The sequence below is a fragment of the Malaclemys terrapin genome, chromosome 2 (genome assembly GCF_027887155.1).
Source record: "Malaclemys terrapin pileata isolate rMalTer1 chromosome 2, rMalTer1.hap1, whole genome shotgun sequence".
In the NCBI taxonomy this organism is placed as follows: domain Eukaryota; kingdom Metazoa; phylum Chordata; order Testudines; family Emydidae; genus Malaclemys; species Malaclemys terrapin.
Window position 1 is genome coordinate 69,407,816 of NC_071506.1, and position 20,684 is coordinate 69,428,499.

Genomic DNA, 20,684 nt, shown 5'->3' on the forward strand with positions numbered 1-20,684 from the left:
AAAACCGAACCTTGAGGAACTCCACTGGTAACCTCCCTCCAGCCTGACAGTTCACCTTTTAGTACAACCCGCTGCAGTCTCTCCTTTAACCAGTCCCTTATCCACCTCTGGATTTTGATATCGATCCCCATCTTTTCCAATTTAACCAATAATTCCTCATGCGGTACCGTATCAAATGCTTTACTGAAATCGAGGTATATTAGATCCACCGCATTTCCTTTATCTAAGAAATCTGTTACTTTCTCAAAGAAGGAGATCAGGTTGGTTTGGCACGATCTACCTTTCGGAAAACCATGTTGTAATTTGTCCCAATTGGCATTGACCTCAAGGTCCTTAACTACTTTCTCCTTCAAAATTTTTTCCAAGACCTTGCATATTACAGATGTTAGACTAACAGGCCTGTAGTTACCCGGGTCACTTTTTTTCCCCTTCTTGAAAATAGGAACCACATTAGCTATTCTCCAGTCAAACGGTACCACCCCCGAGTTTATGGATTCATTAAAAATTATCGCTAACGGGCTTGCATGATTGTGAGTTGGACAGGTTTCTGCTTTGATTTGGTTCAGCTTGTTTGACTCTAACAATGGCATGTCTCCATGTTTCTGATCATTATGAAATGTTGCTCCTGTCATTATATTTCTGACTTTCTGTCCCATAAAGTGCTTTTTCAGTATTTTACTCCTTGGCATTTTATAATAGTACCATACATGGTCAAAAAGGATGCCCCCTGTTTTATTATTGTAACTCCTCAGTTAAATTAATATTTAGCTGTTTGTTTAGCATTCTATAAGAAGAATCAAAACTTTTGAGATCCTACAGATTTTTTAAAAAATCAGTTCTCTATTAATATGTTGTTCACTGTTTTCCTTCTTAATCTTACCTTTGTCATCTTGACTATACACATCATTTCATCATTGTGTAAATTTTCTCTTTTATACAGACACGAAAGCCTCGCAGGTTTGACAGTGAACTTCCAGATATCTTATTAACTGACTTGCAGTTTCTGCAGTCTTTTTGTCCTTCAGAAGTGCAACCATTACTCAGGTAAGTGGCTTTGTGAATGGAAATTAAAGAACACAAAACAAACACACACATAAAAACCTCCATTATGAAAAAGCAAAACAAAGATACAAGTTTTTTAGTAGCGTTGTCTGGCTATGCCAGAAGATGGACAGGAGATGATGGATGTCATTTAAGTAGGGTGCAGCTTTATTCCTAAATGTGAAAGAGTACCTGACAGATAAAAGGGTACAGTGCAGTTCATCATTGTTTTCTGTATAATGGAAGTGAAACTGTCCTGTTTAAAGAGGTTTGTATTTATATTTTTCTTCCCTTAATTCACATAATATTAACAGGAGTTCTATGCCTGTTGTATCAAAGAAAAACTAGCCCCTTTAATACGTAGACGGTGTACAAAATGTATAAAAACACTGGGCCAATAGCTTGAAATTGGGGTGGTAGTGAGCTGCTTGACAGGCTTATCTTGATCAAAGGAAAAGCTCTTTTTTTTCTCTGCAGTTAACATTTGGCTTTTGTGGTTGAAAAGGACAAATCAGGCCTGTGGGGCCTCTCTTCTCTCACAACTCTAGCTCCCTTATGGAACAATCACAAGGATTGTTCAGCATTGGATTACATGACTTCTTCACAAAACTTTTCTGCCTGACTGATTTTGGTCAGACAGGAATAAACCGCTCACTCCCATGCAGGACAATAGGAAATGCATTAAACATGGTCATTGGATCCCCCAGCCACATTCTTCAGGGCTTGATTGTCATTTACGGCAGTCAGTCTAAGGCCCCCTCCTTACCAGTAATGGAAACTGTCCATGCCCCCGCGCCCCACCCCATTATTACACAGTTGGCTCTGTAGTGAAACTTGGGCTGAAGGTAGAGCTGGAGGTGGAACTGTGGCTGGGGACAGAACAGAGCTGCAGCTTGCGGAAGAGCGGGGCTGGGTGGCACTCCCTCCCTGCCCCCGCCCCCCATGGGGGCTGGCCCAGGCCCTGCTGCACACCCCCCCGAACATTCCTCTGTGCCCCCACCAGGGGGGCTCACCTCACAGTTTGGGGACCACTGGTCCAGGGGTTAAATTTAGGTGGCCAGCTGAGGCTGAAATTGGCTCTACATGTTTGTATTCCAGGGCTCGTCTACACGTAAAATGCTACAATGAGCAGAGCTGCCATTCTAGTGCTTGAATGTAGACACTACCTATGTCAACAGGAGGGGTTCTGTTGTTGGCATATGTAATCCACCTCCCTGAGAGGCAGTAACTAGGATAAGAGAAAAATTCTTTTGTCAATCTACCTCTGTCTGCCTGCAGACTGAGTTTGGCTTATATATGTTGCTCAGGGGTGTGGATTTTTTACACCCCTGAGCAACATGGCTGTGTCAATCTCATATTCTAGTATAGAACAGCCCTCAGTGGGAAGAGAATACATCCATAAAATTGGAAGCAGTGTTTTGATCAAGGTTGGGTGAATAAATTAATTAAAGTAGCTAGGACAGTTTAAGTGCATTCACTGTTGTTGGTAGGTTAGAAATTCTTAAAAGCTTCCATGCTTTATAACAAGGCACCTGCTCATAGAATTCTCTTTAAAATATCTTCAAGGGCCCATCAAAATTTTTGTCAATATTTTTCCTCAATATTTTTGTCAATATTTTTTGTAATTATTTTTCAATAATCTCACCATTCGTTACTGCAATAAATTACTTGTATAAGAATACCAGACAGTGAGGTGTTGAATTGTTAAATTAATATTACATTTATTGTGAATCTAAAATCTGTGACAATGTTTAACATACGATATTTTGCACACACAAACCTTTCTTAATGCTTATCTATTGTTTAATATAAACCGCATCCTTTTTTGTTATATTCATAGTTCAACTTTAATCATATTAGTATTAATGTTGCTTTTCCTGTTCATATGTAATTTAAAGGGATTTAAGTTTTGAAGGGGGGGAGTATTGAGACTTGGCATGAGACACTTGCATCATGATCACAACAAACTCATCATCCTGTTTTTTTTTTTCATATACACAGCTTTGAGAGTTCTGCCGTTAAGAATTAATATCTTTTCCCAAAGACTTATTGTAATATTTTTGGGGAAAATGTTTATGGGTTAGCAAGTTGTGTTAAATTCTTTCAATTTTAATAGTGTAATAGTAAATCTTTCCACTCTGTTTCTTTTTAAAAACATCTGAGAAATCAGTTGTAATTTGATCTCCTTTAAGTATAGTGTTCATCACTTCTTAGAGTTATTGTAACGCTACGTATTACTCATAAACATGTCTGGGGGTGAGGGAGAGGTAGAACATAACCTGGAGTTAACCTAAAACTTCTTAGAAATGTTACTTTAAATCTAAATTGTTTCTTTTGTCATTTGAAAGAACACGGTCACTGAAACTACTTAGAGTTGCTAATGTAAAGAACATGTAACAAAGTTGTTGCCGTAGTTTATTCCCTGCAAAGTTGGTGAAATAAAGAAAATGAATAAATCAGGATTAGATTGTTTACTGTATCTATAAATTTTAAATTGAATTTGTAATACTGTATTATTGAAGAAATTAAAATTTAAAAATACTTTGTTTTTGAAGGGTTCCCATACTTTGTGACTTTGAACCTCTTCACCAGCATGTACTTGCTCTACATAACCTGGTAAAAACAGTACAAAGTTTGGATGAAATGTCACAGACCATTACAGACCTGCTGAATGAGCAAAAGGTATTTTGTTTTTGTTTGGTAAGGTTTTAAGAAAAAAGTAGAATATTTTCATAATTTTTTTTAGTAGGTTGCTCACTAAATAAAATTCTTTTCTCCAAAATCCAAAGATTAATGTGTTGGGCATATATGTTTTTTTGCATAGGCCTAAAGAGAAAATCTCATCAAGTGCTACCAAAGATTTTGGGAGTCTAAATTCTTCAGTGAGAGCAAAATGGTGACATTTTGAAAAAATACAGGGAGCATAACATACCAAAGTTTATATTAGGATCATTTTGGTAACATTTCCTAATTTTTGGCCAAATTTGTTATGTGCTAATGTGCACATTTTTGCTTTTTGCCTTTTTATTTCCATATTTAGATAACTAAATTGTAAATTTAATTTAAAATGATTTTATTTTTTGTTTTAAATATCTTTATTTTCCTCTCTGTTATTTTTTTATTGTTGCCTCTTTGGGGGTTTGATGGGCTATTTCCTTTAGGATAAATTGATTGCACAAGTCCGGTATTGCTTTGGTGCAATCCTGTTTATTCACAAAGAGTATACACAAAGTCTTGTTTCCCTTAATCACTAGAAACAAACAGCAGGTAATTTCCCTGCTCAATTTCCAAGACTGCCTTTCCAGTGAGTTCGAGGAGATCTGTCCTTTTGCTCCCTCTCAAAGACTATCATGACTACTCTCACTTTCTACCTCTAATGCTCTCTGTTTGCCAAAGAATCCTTAGCTCCTGTGTTTGCAACTAATTTCAGAGAAACCCCTCAGACAACTTGGTTTAGCCCTGCTGAGGCTTTGCCCATCATCCCAGTGCAGTTTAAAACATTGATGCCCCGAATGACTTATCCCAAATAGAAAGAAAAGAAATACTTTAAACAAATTTAAAAATACATATAAGTTTAACTATTTGCTTATTTATATAGTATTTTTCCGTGAGGATATTTTCACATCATCAATCCAAATCAATTTTACTTCCATTCAAATCTTCTTGGAGTTGCCTTTTCCTACCTGGTTTCCTTTCAGCCAGCCAAGAAGGAGCTACTTTCAGTGGGTTCCTGAAGAGAGTCCATTGTTTCTGTGGATTCTGCTGGCTGAGACACTTTGCTTCTGTTCTAATGGGAATCTGTGATTGTTGCAACTCTTCCAGCCTCAGCTTCCACAGCTACAGTCTCAGTTTCTCTGGGTGGTCAAGCTGAGATTCTGTCCCTCTGATAATGTCTCATATAGTCCTTTATGCATGACTTTGGATTTTGTTCTGGAACCCTATCGTATCCTGTTATACACAACTTCATTTATGTGTCTCAGTACTGCATAGTGTCCCTCCTGAGGTTCATCCATCTTAGGGCTCTTACCCTTCCTTCTCCTAGGATTTTGGAAACAAACCAGGTCCCCTTTTTAAAAGTTTCACCATTTAACTATGATGTAAAGCCTTTTCATTGTATCAGAGGCTTTCCTGAGATTTTCCCTAAGAAGGGTGTGAGCTTTTTCAATTTTAGATTTTAGAGTTTCTACATAGTTCAAATCTCTTTGTTCCTCTTCAGGAACACCATACAAGAAGATTGCTGGGTTCCTTAACTTATACCAAGACATGAGGAGTGCTAGCATACTTTAAGATTGTATAAGCTATCAAAAGGAAAGGGCTATGCTGGTCCTAGTCCCTTTTGGTGCTGTTTTACAGAGGTCTAATGGAACCTTTTCCGCCATCCCATCAAATTTGATGTGATGGTGCAAGTTTTGTAGGTTCTGAGAGTCTTTTAGCAGGTGAGATTCAAGAGTTAGTTTCTCCCATGATCTGTGTGCATCAGCTAGACACCAATTCTGGCGAAGAATTATTTTACCAGAACCTCTGCAACCATCATGATCTCTTGGTTTCTTATTGGTAAACCTCACGCCACTCTGTAAAGTAGTCCAGAGTTACCATCAAATATTGATTACCGGCCTCTGTCACAGACAAAGGCCCAACCTCATCAACAGCAAGGCACTCCATCGGTACCCCCATGAGATACTGCTGCACTTGGGCTCTCCCTGTATTAAGGGGAATCTTTCGCAGTGCAAACACCATGGTTCCTGCATCAAATTTATACGTTATCCTTGAATTCCAATAGAAATTCTCTTAGCTTGGCCAAGGTTTTTGTAAATCCAAAATATTCAGCCATCTTAAAATCACACCATAATCTCAGTACCTCCTTTTTCAAGATATCTGATATAATCAGTTGATACCTGCATCCATAATGCATAGTTTTTTCCCATCTCCAGTACAACATTTAATCTTTAAATTCCAAGTTTTCTCATGGTGACCAGAGAGCTTTTACTTTGGTATTCTGAGGAGATAATAGATTCCAGGGTGTCTACATTTGCCATTTGATTTTTCCGGTTTCTCACTATTTTCATATTATGATCCTTTCTTTGGGAGGCCTTTAACTGCTCAACAGTTCATTCTCACAGCCCACTTCCATTGTTCCAGTGAATGTACCAGCAATTTCATCTGTCTTTATGAGCACAGTCATTCCCTTGAGCAACCAGTTCCTTGCTCTCTTGTTTATGGTATTCTCCTCCCAACAAGGCCATCTGGACAGGGTATCACGGTTACCATGCTTGTGCCCCCTCTTGTATATGACTGTGAAATAATAACACTGCCGTCTTTCCAATCACTGAACAAGCTGTTCCTCCTTATTCCTAAATATAAAAAAAAAAATTGCAGGGATTTCTGATCTGTCCTGGCCCCAAACTTTTTTTCCACACAGATAGTGCTGAAAATATTCTATAGATTTAATCATTGCAAGGAGTTCCTTTCAACTTGTGTCTTAATTTCTCTTCAGAGAAATTTTTGAAGAGAAATTAAGACTTTTGCTGTAGTAAGCCAACACCTAGTCAAGCAATTTGTATTCTTATATCAATACTGCCTTCAACCCATTAGCACTAATATCTGTTGAATATTAAAGGGGTTTGAAATGGCTAATGCATGAAGTATTTTTAGCTCTAAAAATACTAAATTACACTTTGTTGACCACTTGATGGTTTTGCAATATTGGCAAATCCACACATAAGTCTTCTATAATAGGAGCAGAGCCCTACAAAACTATATGTATGGGAGTGTCTGAGGAGCTTGCAAGTTCTGCACATCCTCAATTTTTTTGTTGGGAAATTCCAAGAGAAGTTACTTCTTTTTGGAACAACTGACATTTCTTACAGTTCAATTTCAGATTGGCAATCTTAAGGTTATCACAAACCACTTGTAAATGTATCTGTTTTAAAGGTTTTATTGTTCAGTAGGATATAATATAGGTATATCCTTCGATATAATAGAGGCATGCCATACATCTGCTCTCTAAGCCTCCCAAATGTGGATGTACAGTACATGAGTTGAAAACCATCACTTTAAATTGCCACAGTCATTGTCCTGCTCTGAAAGTAGTCTTTTTCCTGTCTTTTGGATCCACTACCACTTGCCAGTAACTACTTTTAAGATCCAGTGTGGAAAATCAGAATGAACCTCCTTCACCATTGTATTTGATAAGAAAATCCTGTAAAATAACTTAATTTAATTTTCGGTAGTCCACACAGAATCTAAGGCTGTAATCTTTTTCTATCTAGAACTGTAACTGAGTTCAGTTACACCTTCCTAATACATTTCCTCAATGGCCTATAAAGCCTCTTCCCTCTTGGCAACTGGTAGTGGTGAGGTGGCTGTTTAATGGGCTGATTTCCCCTGTATCAATCTTGTGCAGGACTATTGCAGCACAACCGATATCTCTTTTTGAATTGTGAGACATTTTAGGCCACTTGCATCTAATTTAAATGTACAGAACTGTGCTGGAACAAGTCCAGTAGAAACTCTGGGAACTCACTTTCATTCATTTCTCCCTTAGTTTTAATCAGTACCATAATTTATTGTATCCACTGGTTAACATTTTTGCTACTTGGTCCCTTCTTTATTATAGCTGTTTGTCAGAAACATTCAGCAAATGAACAGGAATCTGTTTCTGTTACAGATCCATAAGACATTTAGCAACTAAAATTCCACTGAGATCCTGCATCTCAAAGCAGATCTCAACCACTCCTCATCTTTCCCCTGCTGGAAAACTACCAGAGCAGGTTTCTGCTTTTGGATGAAGGACAACTTGCTTACTGCAAACTAATTGTCTACAAATATTTTTTTTTCATCTGGCCACACCTTTAAAGGAAATTTCCACAGACTGAATTTGTAACACACCTTTCCTGGCATTTATTACAGTTATTAACCATAATGAAACTCAGACCCATTAACTCATCTGCCATATTGGCTATCTAGACTTGGTTGAATTCCAGAGGTCCAACTTTGAAACCCAGTTTTCCCCACTTCGGGAATCACCACTTAAGAGATTCAGTTTTGGAACTCCTCTTTAACAATGTTAGAATGTCTGGTCTAATAACTTATGTACAATATAATATAATCTTATATATTATATTGTATATAATAGAATCTTGCTAAAAGTACAGGACTGTACTTTTAGCAAGATTCTATTATATATTCAATAACCAAACTTCCATTATTTTTGTTTAACTACCTAGAACTAAACAAAAACTATGTGGCTAATTCTTGTACCTCCTAGTAGAGCCTCTTAAACATAGTGTCCTCTTATTTCCCAAAGTGGGTAAGGGACTTTCAGCGGGCTTTTGTGATATTATGTTCTGGTTTGTGTTAAATTTATCACTGGTCCTACTTCTTTGGCCAATTTATTCACAAAACCAGTATTTAACTGAACATTTTCCCTTAATTTTTGCATTATTGCCATTATTTTTTTTATTTTACAAACTAAATTTAACTCTTTTTTTAATTATTCAAAAATATAATGAAGTGTTATGAATCAGTGTAAAATCTCCATGCATGTTAAATACAGATTTATACTTAGAAAGCTCATGGTTAGCTGCTTCCTCATTAGGGTCAGTTTTGCTCTTCTGGGGGCTTTTGCAAAGATTTAAGTTCCATGGCAAATTGCACGTGAAAATTTGCCTCTGAAAGTGTCTTTGGCCTTCCTTCTCTGATCTTAACCTGTAAGTCGTGCTGTGTGTCTGTAAACTAGTCCATTGCCAATTTATCCTGGAAGTCCTCAGTAGTATCTGGATATGTCAGGAACACAAGTCTCCTCAGGTCCTCACCAATTCAGGAGGTGTCTCTGTCTTTCCCTCTCCTTCTAGCATTTATCTGTTTCTTGGCCAGATGAGAGTAATTGCTGGCCCTGAACCACATATCAAGGATCTGCATTGGATCTGAATAACCTAATCTCATTGTGGGGGGTAAATTCTGCAGCAGCATCAGAACTGGAGCTCTCAAGTTGACTTCTAGAAGCCCCCCCTCTACTAATCTCCCCAACCGTTCATTTGGGCTGTGATGTTGAACTGAGCAAAATAAGCCTCCAAGGAAGTTTTTTCCTCCATTACAGTGGACTTTTGTATTACTTGTGCTCTAACACTCCAGTTCCTTCCCTCTGGGCTTCTGTGGGTTCACATGGGGTAGGAAAATGTTGTAACTATCCTGCCTTACTCAAGTTTTCTGTCTGGGATGATTCCTCATCAAAGAGGATGACATCCACTATGATTTGCTACCCTTTCAGTTCCTTTTCAAGATGATTATTTTTAGCTGCCCAAGTCCTTACTGCAGCTTTTATCTGTTAACAAGTTTCAAGTTACACTGCTCTACAGCCAAAATGCTTCTGAAATAAATGTAGTCAAACTTTACTAATTCTGGGTCACTGAGAACGAAAATGATGCTTAAAATTGTTGATTGGCTCTAGTTTTCAAGATATGCTATTGGGTCAGTATATAAAACCCTTGACTTGGGAATGGCGGAGGATAAGTGAGTTATAAAGGGAAGGGATCTCAATTTAAACCAGAAATGACTAAAATACATCTTTGACTGGATCTTTGAATAAATCTATGACTGGGTTTGGACAGTACTTGCTTTTTAGGGAAAACAGTGAATGATGCAATCTGAAGCTGGTATTGCATCATACATGATATGAATTGCATCATGTTATTCCTAGAAGTCATGGATGATGCAATCATAACGAAGCTTACATCACTCTGCTGGACAAATTGTCCTATATCAGCTCTAGAAATCATACAGTGTCATGCTCTCTTATTTGTCAGTGTTTGATTTTGCAAAGGGACACATTTCTGTTTAGCCAAAGTGAGCAGAGATGCCTCGTACTTGTGTGAGCAGTGCAGATAACTTCTGCTATGTTTGTGGTGAAGTGACTTTTGCATCACAAAAGCACAGTATAACCACTATGGTTAAGAAAGCCTATCACCTTTATTTTGGCTGCAAAATTGGAGATCAGGACAAGAGATGGGCCCCACACATATGCTGCAACACTTGTGCAACAAATCTTCACCAGTGGTTGAACAGGAAAAGGAAATCTATGCCTTTTGCAGTGCCAATGATTTGGAGAGAGCCAACAGATCATACCAGCAATTGTTACTTCTGCATGGTGCCTCCAGTTGGGAAAGGTGTGTCAAAGAAGAAAAAGTAGACTGTGCATTATCCAAACATTCCATCAGCTATACGCCCAGTATCCCATGGAGAAGGACTGCCGGTTCCTGATGCACCAGAATCATTCTCACTTGAGTCAGATGAGGAAGAGGAAGAGGATGAAACTTCTGGTCCTGAACCATCGATGTCACAGGACCCACATTTTCTCCCATCCTCCTCCTCTGAACCACACCTCATAACACAAGGTGAACTGAATGACCTTGTCAGGGATTTGGAACTACCCAAGAGTAAGGCAGAGCTGTTGGGCTCCAGACTATGGCAGTGGAATCTCCTGGCAGGTGATGTTAGGGTTTCCATGTTCCGTGACCATCAAAAGGATCTTGTCCCATTCTTCTTCATGGAAGGTGATCTTGTAGCCTGCAACAACATCGATGGTGTGATGGCAGCCCTCAACATCGTTCACGATCCAGATGAGTGGAGACTGTTCATTGATTCATCGAGGATGAGTCTTAAAGCTGTTTTACTGCATAATGGCAATGTTTTGCCATCAGTTCCAGTTGGTCATGCAGTCCATATGAAGGAAACCTATGACAACATGAAACAACTTTTGAGGTGCATAAACTATGACCAACATCAGTGGCAGCTTTGTGGTGGTTTGAAGGTTGTTGCTCTCTTGCTTGGTCTGCAGACTGGATACACAAAGTACTGCTGTTTTCACTGTGAATGGGATAGTCGTGCAAGAGATTACTACTACATCAAGAAAGATTGGCCACTCCGACAGTCATTGGTGCCTGGGAGGAAAAGTGTTCAGCATCCACCACTTGTTGAATCAAGGAAGATTTTGTTACCACCCTTATACATCAAGCTGGGTCTGATGAAGAACTTTGTCAAGGCCATTGACAAAACACAAGCAGCTTTCAAGTACCTCCGTGGAAAATTTCCAAGGTTAAGTGAAGCTAAGATAAAGGAAGGTGTCTTTGTTGGTCCTCAGATTCGTGAACTTCTTCGAGATGATGCATTTGACCATGCACTGCGTGGCAAGGAAAAGATGGCATGGAAAGCCTTCCAGTTAGTGGCAATAAATTTTCTCGGAAACAACAAGGCAAACAACTACAGGTTGTTGGTGGAAAACCTCATCAAGGCATACAAAAGCCTTGGTTGCAACATGTCACTAAAGATACATTTTTTTGCACTCTCATCTAGATTTTTTTCCACCGAACTGCGGAGCAGTGAGCGACGAGCACGGCAAGCGATTTCACCAGGACATCGCAACAATGGAGAAATGTTATCAGGGCAAATAGAGCCCATCATTGCTTGCAGACTATTGCTGGACAGTGACAAGAGATGCTCCATTTAATGAATACAAGAGACAAGCCAAGAAGCGCCGAGTAGACACTGAATAGGACTAAACTATGTACATAATATTTTTTGCCTTTTGTTTTGTTTATATAACCCTTTTGCTGATTTTTAAAGTGTTACATAAACAGGACAGGTGAAATATTATCATGTAAAGCAACCAAAAACAGATGGAAAAGACCTAAGTTTACAATTTATAATTAAAACTCTACTATCTGCACAATATACATAGACAAAATGTAAAAACTTAAATATCTTAGAAACAGTAGCCAATCAGTTGTTTTAATTGTCATATTTGAATTCAGCACATCAAAATACATAATAAATAGCACATTTCATCTCTGAAGCAAACGACTTCTCAAAAATTGTAGACCAGTGTTATCCAAAGATTTCCTGATCTTCGCTGTTTCCTGGAAAACTTTTGGTTCATGACCGTGAGATTGCTGATCACCTCATCAAACTGTCTTGCCTTCCAAGACTGGGTGTTTTGTAGTTGTCCTTCTTCCAAATATCCCAAACGCTTTGTATCCCCAACAAGGATTTAATTTTCACCATGTCGTTTCCCAGAAAGAACTGAGAGATCTTCAGATATTGCTTTAATTCCTTTTGTGAAATCTCCAGTTCAAGTGTACTCTGCATATTCGCATTCTTGGGATGTGCTGATGAGGTGCAGCAAAACGGTAGAACGTTGTAGTAGCAGTGTCTCTTAGGAGCATTTTGCCTCCCTCCCCCCCTCCTGCCCACAGCGTTTGAGCACACTCAGGTGGCATGGCCATAAGAGGGGCTTTGGCTCCATTGCTGCTTCAGTTCTTTCCAACCGCCACAGTGTTAGGATGTGAAAGATCTGTTTTTCTTTAATAGTGTCCCTGTGGATGCATCACTTTAGATGCGCATGTGCTCCATGCCTTTGATTGGAGATTTTTGGTGGCAGTGCCTGTTCAGCCCATGTATGTGGCCTACCATCCCTGTGCCCTACACCCAGGGTATATAGGGCTGTGCAGACGAACCACCCTCAGTTCCTTCTCAACAGTCTTTGGCCAGAGACGGAGCCTGGCGTGTGCCTGCTTGTTGTGTGCCTGTTTCCTCTTGTATTAGTGTTTTAACTTTTATAGTTCTCAGTAATACTAATTTTAAGACCTTTTATAGTTGTTGGAATGTTTGTTCCCTCTTTTTATTTTTCTTAAGTTTTTTTTTGTTTGTTTATTCTCTCCCCCGCCTCCCCCAAACGGCTCGAACAAATGTTGTCAGGGATGGCGAGTTCCCCAGGCTTTAAAAAGGTGCCTCTCTTGTTGATACGCAAGCATTGTTAGTGATGGGTACTTGTAATACATTCATTGTTTGGGAGACCTGTCACATTCCCAGCAAGTATAAGACCTGCTCTTCTTTTAAAGGAAGATCCTAGAAGAACAGAAAAATAAAATATAGGCTCTTACTGATGGAGCATGTCTTGAGATCAGCTTCTGATCCAAGGGCAGAGAACCCCCCCCCCCCCCCCCCCGTCAGGGACTCTCGACTTCTGTCAGTACCCATTGTCATCGAGATCACAGTCACTGAGAGCTTCCAAGGGGAAGATGGTATTAAAACTCCGATCTCCAACACTCTCCATGACTGAGGTACTGATCGCCATACTGCTGGTACGGAGAGCTTCCCACTCAAAGTATAAGGAAGGGAATAAGAGGAGCAGAAAAGAGCTACTAATCAGAGAAGAACTAGTCACCAGAGACCTTAGGCCCAAAGTGCTAGTGAAGCTCCGAATACTTCAGGAACCATGAAACATGCTAAGATTCCATACCTCAGTGGTAAAGGGCTCACTACCGAAGACTACTACTGCCAATGGCTGGTTTCAATGGAATCCTCGACCCGGTTGGTACCAACATCAGTGCCTCACACAACGGCTTCTGCAACATCATTGGTGCCGGTACCAAATTCTGTTGTGCATCGAGTACTGCAAGAATTCCAGTACTCAAAAGACCTTTTGGTACCAAATGAGCATGAGACTCCGCTCCGTGAAACCTACCTCTTTTCCATCTTCCACTATCCATGAGGAGTAGTCGTTGCCTCAGATACGATATTTGGAGGAGCATTCTGAATCATACTCTGAACTTCCTATTGAAGACTCTCCAACGTATTCCAGGAGATGTTATTCCTATTACAGATCTAACAAAGGCATGATACCAGATCCCTGCCTTCCAACACATGGAATGACCAGCATTCGATATCTCCTTCATGCCTTATGGTCTCCTTCATTGGCTTTACTGGGATCTCTGGGTAGTGTATCACCAGCAACTTTGGGGCACCTGAGTTCAATCCTACAAAGAATACAGAAGACCTTGCTCGCTGGTTCCATCCATCAATCCCTCCTGCTCACTCTGAGCCTGAGAAGACCTTTGAGGAGCAAGAGGCAAAGCTGGACAAGGTATTACCCTCCTTACAAACATCTTGTTGTTATCCCTTGATGCGGCAGTAAAGCCACCGTTGTCATCATTATCTGATGACTTTAAGCAATTCCAGGACCTGATGAAGTGGATCACTGACACCCTGCAAATTCCCCTGGAAAAAGACCAGGATTCCCATCACAAGCACCTGGACATGTTGCACAGCTGTACCTCAGCCTGGGTGCACTGCCAATTAAGTCCTCCTTGAGCCAGCCAATTCCATCTGGCAAACTCCAGCAATGGTCCCCTCTACATGAAAGAGGGCTGATCCTAACCAGGGATTCTGATGCTTTATTTTCTCAGCAGCACCAAATTCTTTAGCAGTGGACACAGTCAATGTGGCAGGCAAAATTTACAAAAAAGCCATCCCTGATAATAAGGACCAGAAATGTCTGGACCTTTTTCGGTTGTAAGATCTACTCGTCAGCAACACTTCAAGATATCTAACCACCATCCCCTGATTTGAAAATATGACTGCCTGAACTACGAGAAGTTAGACCACTTACCACAGGACCAATGAAAACAATTCAGTGCCATAATAAAAGAGGGTCAGCTGCTAGCAAAAACTACACTGCAGGCTTCACTCAATGCAACAAACACTGCAGCCACGTCTGTTTCCAGTGCAATAGTGATAAGGCTAGCTTCTTAGCTTCAGTTGTCTGGGATTCCATGTGAGGTACAATCAACAGTAGAAGCTTTACCTTTCAATGGCCAGAAGCTTTTTGCATATTCCAAGGACTACTTGCTTCATACCCTAGAGGACTCTAGAGCAATACTAAGGTCTGCAAATAAAAGAAAGTTTAGCTGGTCTCAATTGGCACAAAGATCCCACCCTGCTCAACTTTCCTCATTCCTCATAAGCTACCAGAACGACGGTTTAAGGGGTCAAGGTCCTAAAAGAAGACACAGAGGGTCCTGTGGCACTTTTAAGACTAACAGAAGTATTGGGAGCATAAGCTTTCGTGGGTAAGAACCTCACTTCTTCAGACTTGCATCTGAAGAAGTGAGGTTCTTACCCATGAAAGCTTATGCTCCCAATACTTCTGTTAGTCTTAAAGGTGCCACAGGACCCTCTGTTGCTTTTTACAGATTCAGACTAACACGGCTACCCCTCTGATACCTAAAAGAAGATGACTTGCAACTATGTTGACTGCTTCATCCCAGCCTTCAGTATCATGCATATGCCAGTTTTGATGTTTTGGTCAGAGTTCAACCTCCAATAGCCAGGTTTTTTCAATTGCATCACACAAATGCGCTTCCTCAATTTGGATACCTCATCTCTATTTCTTCAAGCATGGGAGGCTATAACATTGGACAAATAGATATTGGAGGCCATTGCTTAAGGTTCTACATCCCGCCTTTCCACTTCTCCCCGCTTCCCTGACCCTTTTCAATCAATTGCTGACACAGGATATCTCTTTGTTCCTAAGTCAAGGAGCCATAGAACCAATCTCACTTCAGCACAGGGGCAAAGGGTTCTAGTCAAGATATTTTCTAATACCCAAGAAAAATGGATGTTGAAGGCAGATACTAGATCTCAGACAATTGAAAAAGAATGTCAAACACCTGAAATTCAGGATAGTGTCCCTAGGTGCTATATTTCCTTCCCTGGAATTAGGGGACTAGTTTGTGATGACCCTCAACCTCAAAGATGACTGTTTTTCTTTAGTGATTCATCCCTTTCACAAACGATTTCTTAGTTTCACATTCAGTCACAGTCGTTACCAGTACTGAGCCCTATCCTTCTGCGTTTCATCCACCCCAAGGCTTTTCTCAACAATCATGGCAGTCATAGCTGCCTGTCTCCATCACCTAGAAATAACTCTTTCCCTGCTTCAAAACCTGGCTCCTCAAGGGTTAGTCATATCAGGAGGTTTGGCCAGCAGTTCAAACGACAACTTAATTATTCCAGAGTCTAGATCTGCAGATAAAACTCAAGAAATCAATCTTGTCCTCTACACAAAGTATTCTTTTTTGGAGCATTTCTGGATTTGATATTGGGCAGAGCTTATCTTCCTCTTGATAGGTTCCTTGCTCTGAAGGGCCTTATCCAAAGAGTGCAGCTCAGCGCTGAAGTTCCACCAAGGACATGTCTGCAACTGCTGGGAGTCATGGCAGCTTGCGTTTTTTGTGAAACAAAACCAGGTTGTATCTTCAATGTCTCCAGGGTGGCTCAGGAAGTATATGTACCCAACGAGCAGTCTGAAACAGCTGTACCCAACCAGCTCCTACAGTCACTCACCTGGTGGATAAATCCTTCCAAGGTTTGTGCAGAAATCCTGTTCTACCAGAATCTGTCTACAGTCATAACATCGGACGCTTCCCTCTTGGGATAGGAAGCACATTTTTGTCCCTGTACAGGCTCATGGTCACAACAAGAACAGCACTTGCACATCAATCTTTTGAAATTAAGAGTGGTCAGAAATGCTATTGTCCCCTACTCAAAAAACAAATCCATCAAGATCATGGCAAACAAAATAGTATGCATGTGTTATGTCTGTTAAGCCTGGGAAACAAGCAGGGAAAACTGGAAGTCCTGGCACAGTCAAGACATTATGATGTGATTGGAATAACAGAGAGTTGGTGGGATAACTCAGATGAGTACCATCATGGATGGATATAAACTGTTCAGGAAGGACAGGCAGGGCAGAAAAGGTGGGGGAGTTGCATTGTATGTAAGAGAGCAGAATGACTGCTCAGAGCTCCAGTATGAAACTGCAGAAAAAACAGAGAGTCTCTGGATTAAGTTTAGAAGTGTGAGCAACAAGGGTGATGTCGTGGTGGAAGTCTGCTATAGACCATCAGGCCAGGGGGATGAGGTGGACGAGGCTTTCTTCAGGCAACTGACAGAAGTTACTAGATCACAGGCCCTGGTTCTCATGGGAGACTTCAGTCACCCTGATATCTGCTGGGAGAGCAATACAGTGGTGCACAGACAATCCAGGAAGTTTTTGGAAAGTGTAGGGGGCAATTTCCTGGTGCAAGTGCTGGAGGAACCAACTGGGGCAGAGCTCTTCTTGACCTGCTGCTCACAAACAGGAAAGAATTAGCAGGGAAAGTAAAAGTTGATGGGAACCTGGGAGGCGGTGACCATGAGATGGTCAAGTTCAGGATCCTGACACAAGGAAGAAAGGAGAGCAGCAGAATACAGACTTCAGAAAACCAGATTTTGACTCCCTCAGGGAACTGATGGGCAGGATCCCCTGGGAGAATAACATAAAAGGGAAAGGAGTGCAGGAGAGCCGGTGTATTTTAAAGAATCCTTAAGGAGGTTGCAGGAACAAACCATCCGATGTGTAGAAAGAATAGTAAATATGGCAGATGACCAGCTTGGCTTAACAGTGAAATCCTTGCTGATCTTAAACACAAAAAAGAAGCTTACAAGAAGTGTAAGATTGGACAAAAGACCAGGGAGGAGTATAAAAATATTGCTCAGGCATGCAGGAGTGAAATCACACTTGGAGTTGCAGCTAGCGAGGGATGTTAAGAGTAACAAGAAGGGTTTCTTCAGGTATGTTAGCAACGAGAAGGTGTTCAAGGAAAGTGTGGGTCCCTTATTGAATGGGGGAGGCAAACTAGTGACAGAGGATGTGGAAAAAGCTAACATACTCAGTGCTTTTTTTGCCTCTGTCTTCCCGAACAAGGTCAGCTCCCAGATTTCTGCATTGGGCAGCACAGTATGGGAAGGAGGTGACCAGCCCTCTGTGAAGAAAGAAGTGGTTCAGGACTATTTAGAAAAGCTGGGTGAGCACCAGTCCAGGGTGACGGATGCACTGCATCCGAGGGTGGTAAAGGAGTTGGCGGATGTGACTGCAGAGCCATTGGCCATTATCTTTGAAAACTCATGGCGATCGGGGGAGGTCCCGGATGACTGGAAAAAGGCTAATGTAGTGCCCGTATTTATAGAAGGGAAGAAAGAGGATCTGGGGAACTATAGGCCTGTCAGTCTCACCTCAGTCCCTGAAAAAGTCAAGGAGCAGGTCCTCAAGGAATCAATTTAAAGCACTTAGAGGGGAGGAAAGTGATCAGGAACAGTGAGCATGGATTCACCAAGGGCAAGTCATGCCTGATTAACCTAATTGCCTTCTATGAGGAGATAACTGGGTCTGTGGATGCGGGGAAAGCAGTGGACTTGACTTTAGCAAAGCTTTTAATACGGTCTCCCACAGTATTCTTGCCAGCAAGTTAAAGAAGTATGGTCTGAATGAATGAACTATAAGGTGGATAGAAAGCTGGTTAGATTGTCAGGCTCAATGGGTGGTGATCAATGGCTCCATGTCTAGTTGGCAGCCAGTATCAAGCGGAGTGCCCCAAAGGTCGGTCCTGGGGCCGGTTTTGTTCAATGTCTTCATTAATGATCTAGAGGATGGCGTGGACTGCACCCTCAGCAAGTTTGCAGATGACACCAATGGGGAGGAATGGTAGATATGCTAGACGATAGGAATAGGATACAGAGCGATCTAAACAAATTAGAGTATTGGGCCAAAAGAAATCTGATGAGGTTCAACAAGGACAAGTGCAGAGTCCTGCACGTAGGATGGAAGAATCCCATACACTGCTACAGACTAGGGCCAGACTGGCTAGGCAGCAGTTCTGCGGAAAAGGACCTAGCGGTTACAGTGGACGAGAAGCTGGATATGAGTCGACAGTGTGCCCTTGTTGCCAAGAAGGCTAATGGCATTTTGGCCTGTATGAGTAGGAGCATTGCCAGCAGATCGAGGGACGTGATCATTCCCCTCTATTTGGCATTGGTAAGGCCTCATCTGAAGGCCTCATTTGTCCAGTTTTGGGCCCCACACTACAAGAAGGATGTGGAAAAATTTGAAAGAGTCCAGAGGAGGGCAAAAAAAATGATTAGGGGGCTGGAGCACATGACTTATGAGGAGAGGCTGAGGGAACTGGAATTATTTAGTCTGCAGAAGAGAAGAATGAGGGGGGGATTTGATAGCTGCTTTCAATTACCTGAAAGGGGGTTCCAAAGAGGATGGATCTCCTCTCAGTGGTAGCAGATGACAGATCAAGGAGTAATGGTCTCAAGTTGCAATGCGGGAGGTTTAGGTTGGATATTAGGAAAAACTTTTTCACTAAGAGGATGATGAAGCACTGGAATGGGGGAAAGCCGACTGCTGAAGAGGAGCATGTGGATCAGACAGACTTCTCTTAGGGGGGAGTGTAATGATAGAGAATCTCCAGGTTATAGTCAGGAGCAGAGGATGGAAGAGGATAATATAAAGGCCAGGTCAGATGATAAACATTCACATAAAAAAGAATCTGTCACATCAGAAAAAGGCAGACAAATAAACAGTGACAAGTTTTTAAAGTGCTGTACACAAGAAGTCTAAATAATAAGATGGGTGAACTAGAGTGCCTTGTGACAAAGGAGGATATTGATATAATAGGCATCACAGAAACCTGGTGAACTGAGAGCAATCAATGGGACACAATCATTCCGGGGTACAAAATATATTGGAAGGACAGAACAGGTCATGCAGGGGGGTAGTGTCACTATATGTGAAAGAAAATGTAGACTCAAATGAAGTAAAAATCTTAAGTGAATCCACATGTTCCATAGAATCTCTATGGATAGAAATTTCATGCTCTAATAAGAATATAACATTAGGGAGCTATTATCGACCACCTGACCAGGACAGTGTTAGTGATGATGAAATGCTAAGGGAAATTAGAGAGGCTATCAAAATTAAGAACTCGATAATAGTGGGGGATTTCAATTATCCCCATATTGACTGGGAACCTTTCACTTCAGGACGAAATGCAGAGATAAAATTTCTCGATACTTTAAATGACTGCTTCATGGAGCAGCTGGTACGGGAACCCACAAGGGGAGAGGCAACTTTAGATTTATCCCGGAGTAGAGCGCATCAGCTGGTCCAAGAGGTAACTTTAACAGGACTGCTTGGAAATAGTGACCATAATAAAATAGCATTCAACATCCCTGTGGTGGGAAGAACATCTCATCAGCCCAACACTGTGGCATTTAATTTCAAAAGGGGGAACTATGCAAAAATGAGGGGTTTAGTTAAACAGAAGTTAAAAAGTACAGTGACTAAAGTGAAATCCCTGCAAGTTGCATGGGCGCTTTTTAAAGACATCATAATAGAGGCCCAACTTCAATGTATTCCCCAAATTAAGAAACTCAGTAAAAGAACTAAAAAAGAGTCACCGTGGCTTAACAACCATGTAAAAGAAGCAGTGAGAGATGAAAAGACTTCCTTTAAAAAGTGGAAGACAAATCCTAGTTAGGCAAATAGAAAGGAGCATAAACACTGCCAAATTAAGTGCAAGAATGTAATAAGAAAAGTCAAAGAGGAGTTTGAAGAACGGCTAGCCAAAAACTCCAAAGGTAATAAAATGTTAAAGTATATCAGAAGCAGGAAGCCTGCTAAACAACCTGTGGGGCCCCTTGATGATTGAGATACAAAAGGAGCGCTTAAAGACGATAAAGTCATTGCGGAGAAACTAAGTGGATTCTTTGCTTCAGTCTTCACGGCTGAGGATGTTAGGGAGATTCCCAAACCTGAGCCGGCTTTTGTAGGTGACAAATCTGAGGAACTGTCACAGATTGAAGTGTCACTAGAGGAGGTTTTGGAATTAATTGATAAACTCAACATTAACAAGTCACCAGGACCAGATGGCATTCACCCAAGAGTTCTGAAAGAACTCAGATGTGAAGTTGCGGAACTATTA

General features: G+C 41.0%; 1 protein-coding gene across 3 annotated transcripts in view; it reads left to right on the forward strand.

Annotated features, from left to right (window-relative positions):
* Nucleotides 1-20,684, forward strand: part of RB1CC1 (RB1 inducible coiled-coil 1) — a 191,624-nt gene that overhangs the window by 94,634 nt on the left and 76,306 nt on the right. For all 3 annotated transcript variants that reach the window (XM_054018330.1, XM_054018331.1, XM_054018332.1), the window contains 2 exons: nucleotides 941-1,044; nucleotides 3,597-3,723. In XM_054018330.1, the coding sequence (XP_053874305.1) occupies nucleotides 941-1,044; nucleotides 3,597-3,723 (231 nt within the window). The remainder of the gene's footprint in view (nucleotides 1-940; nucleotides 1,045-3,596; nucleotides 3,724-20,684) is intronic.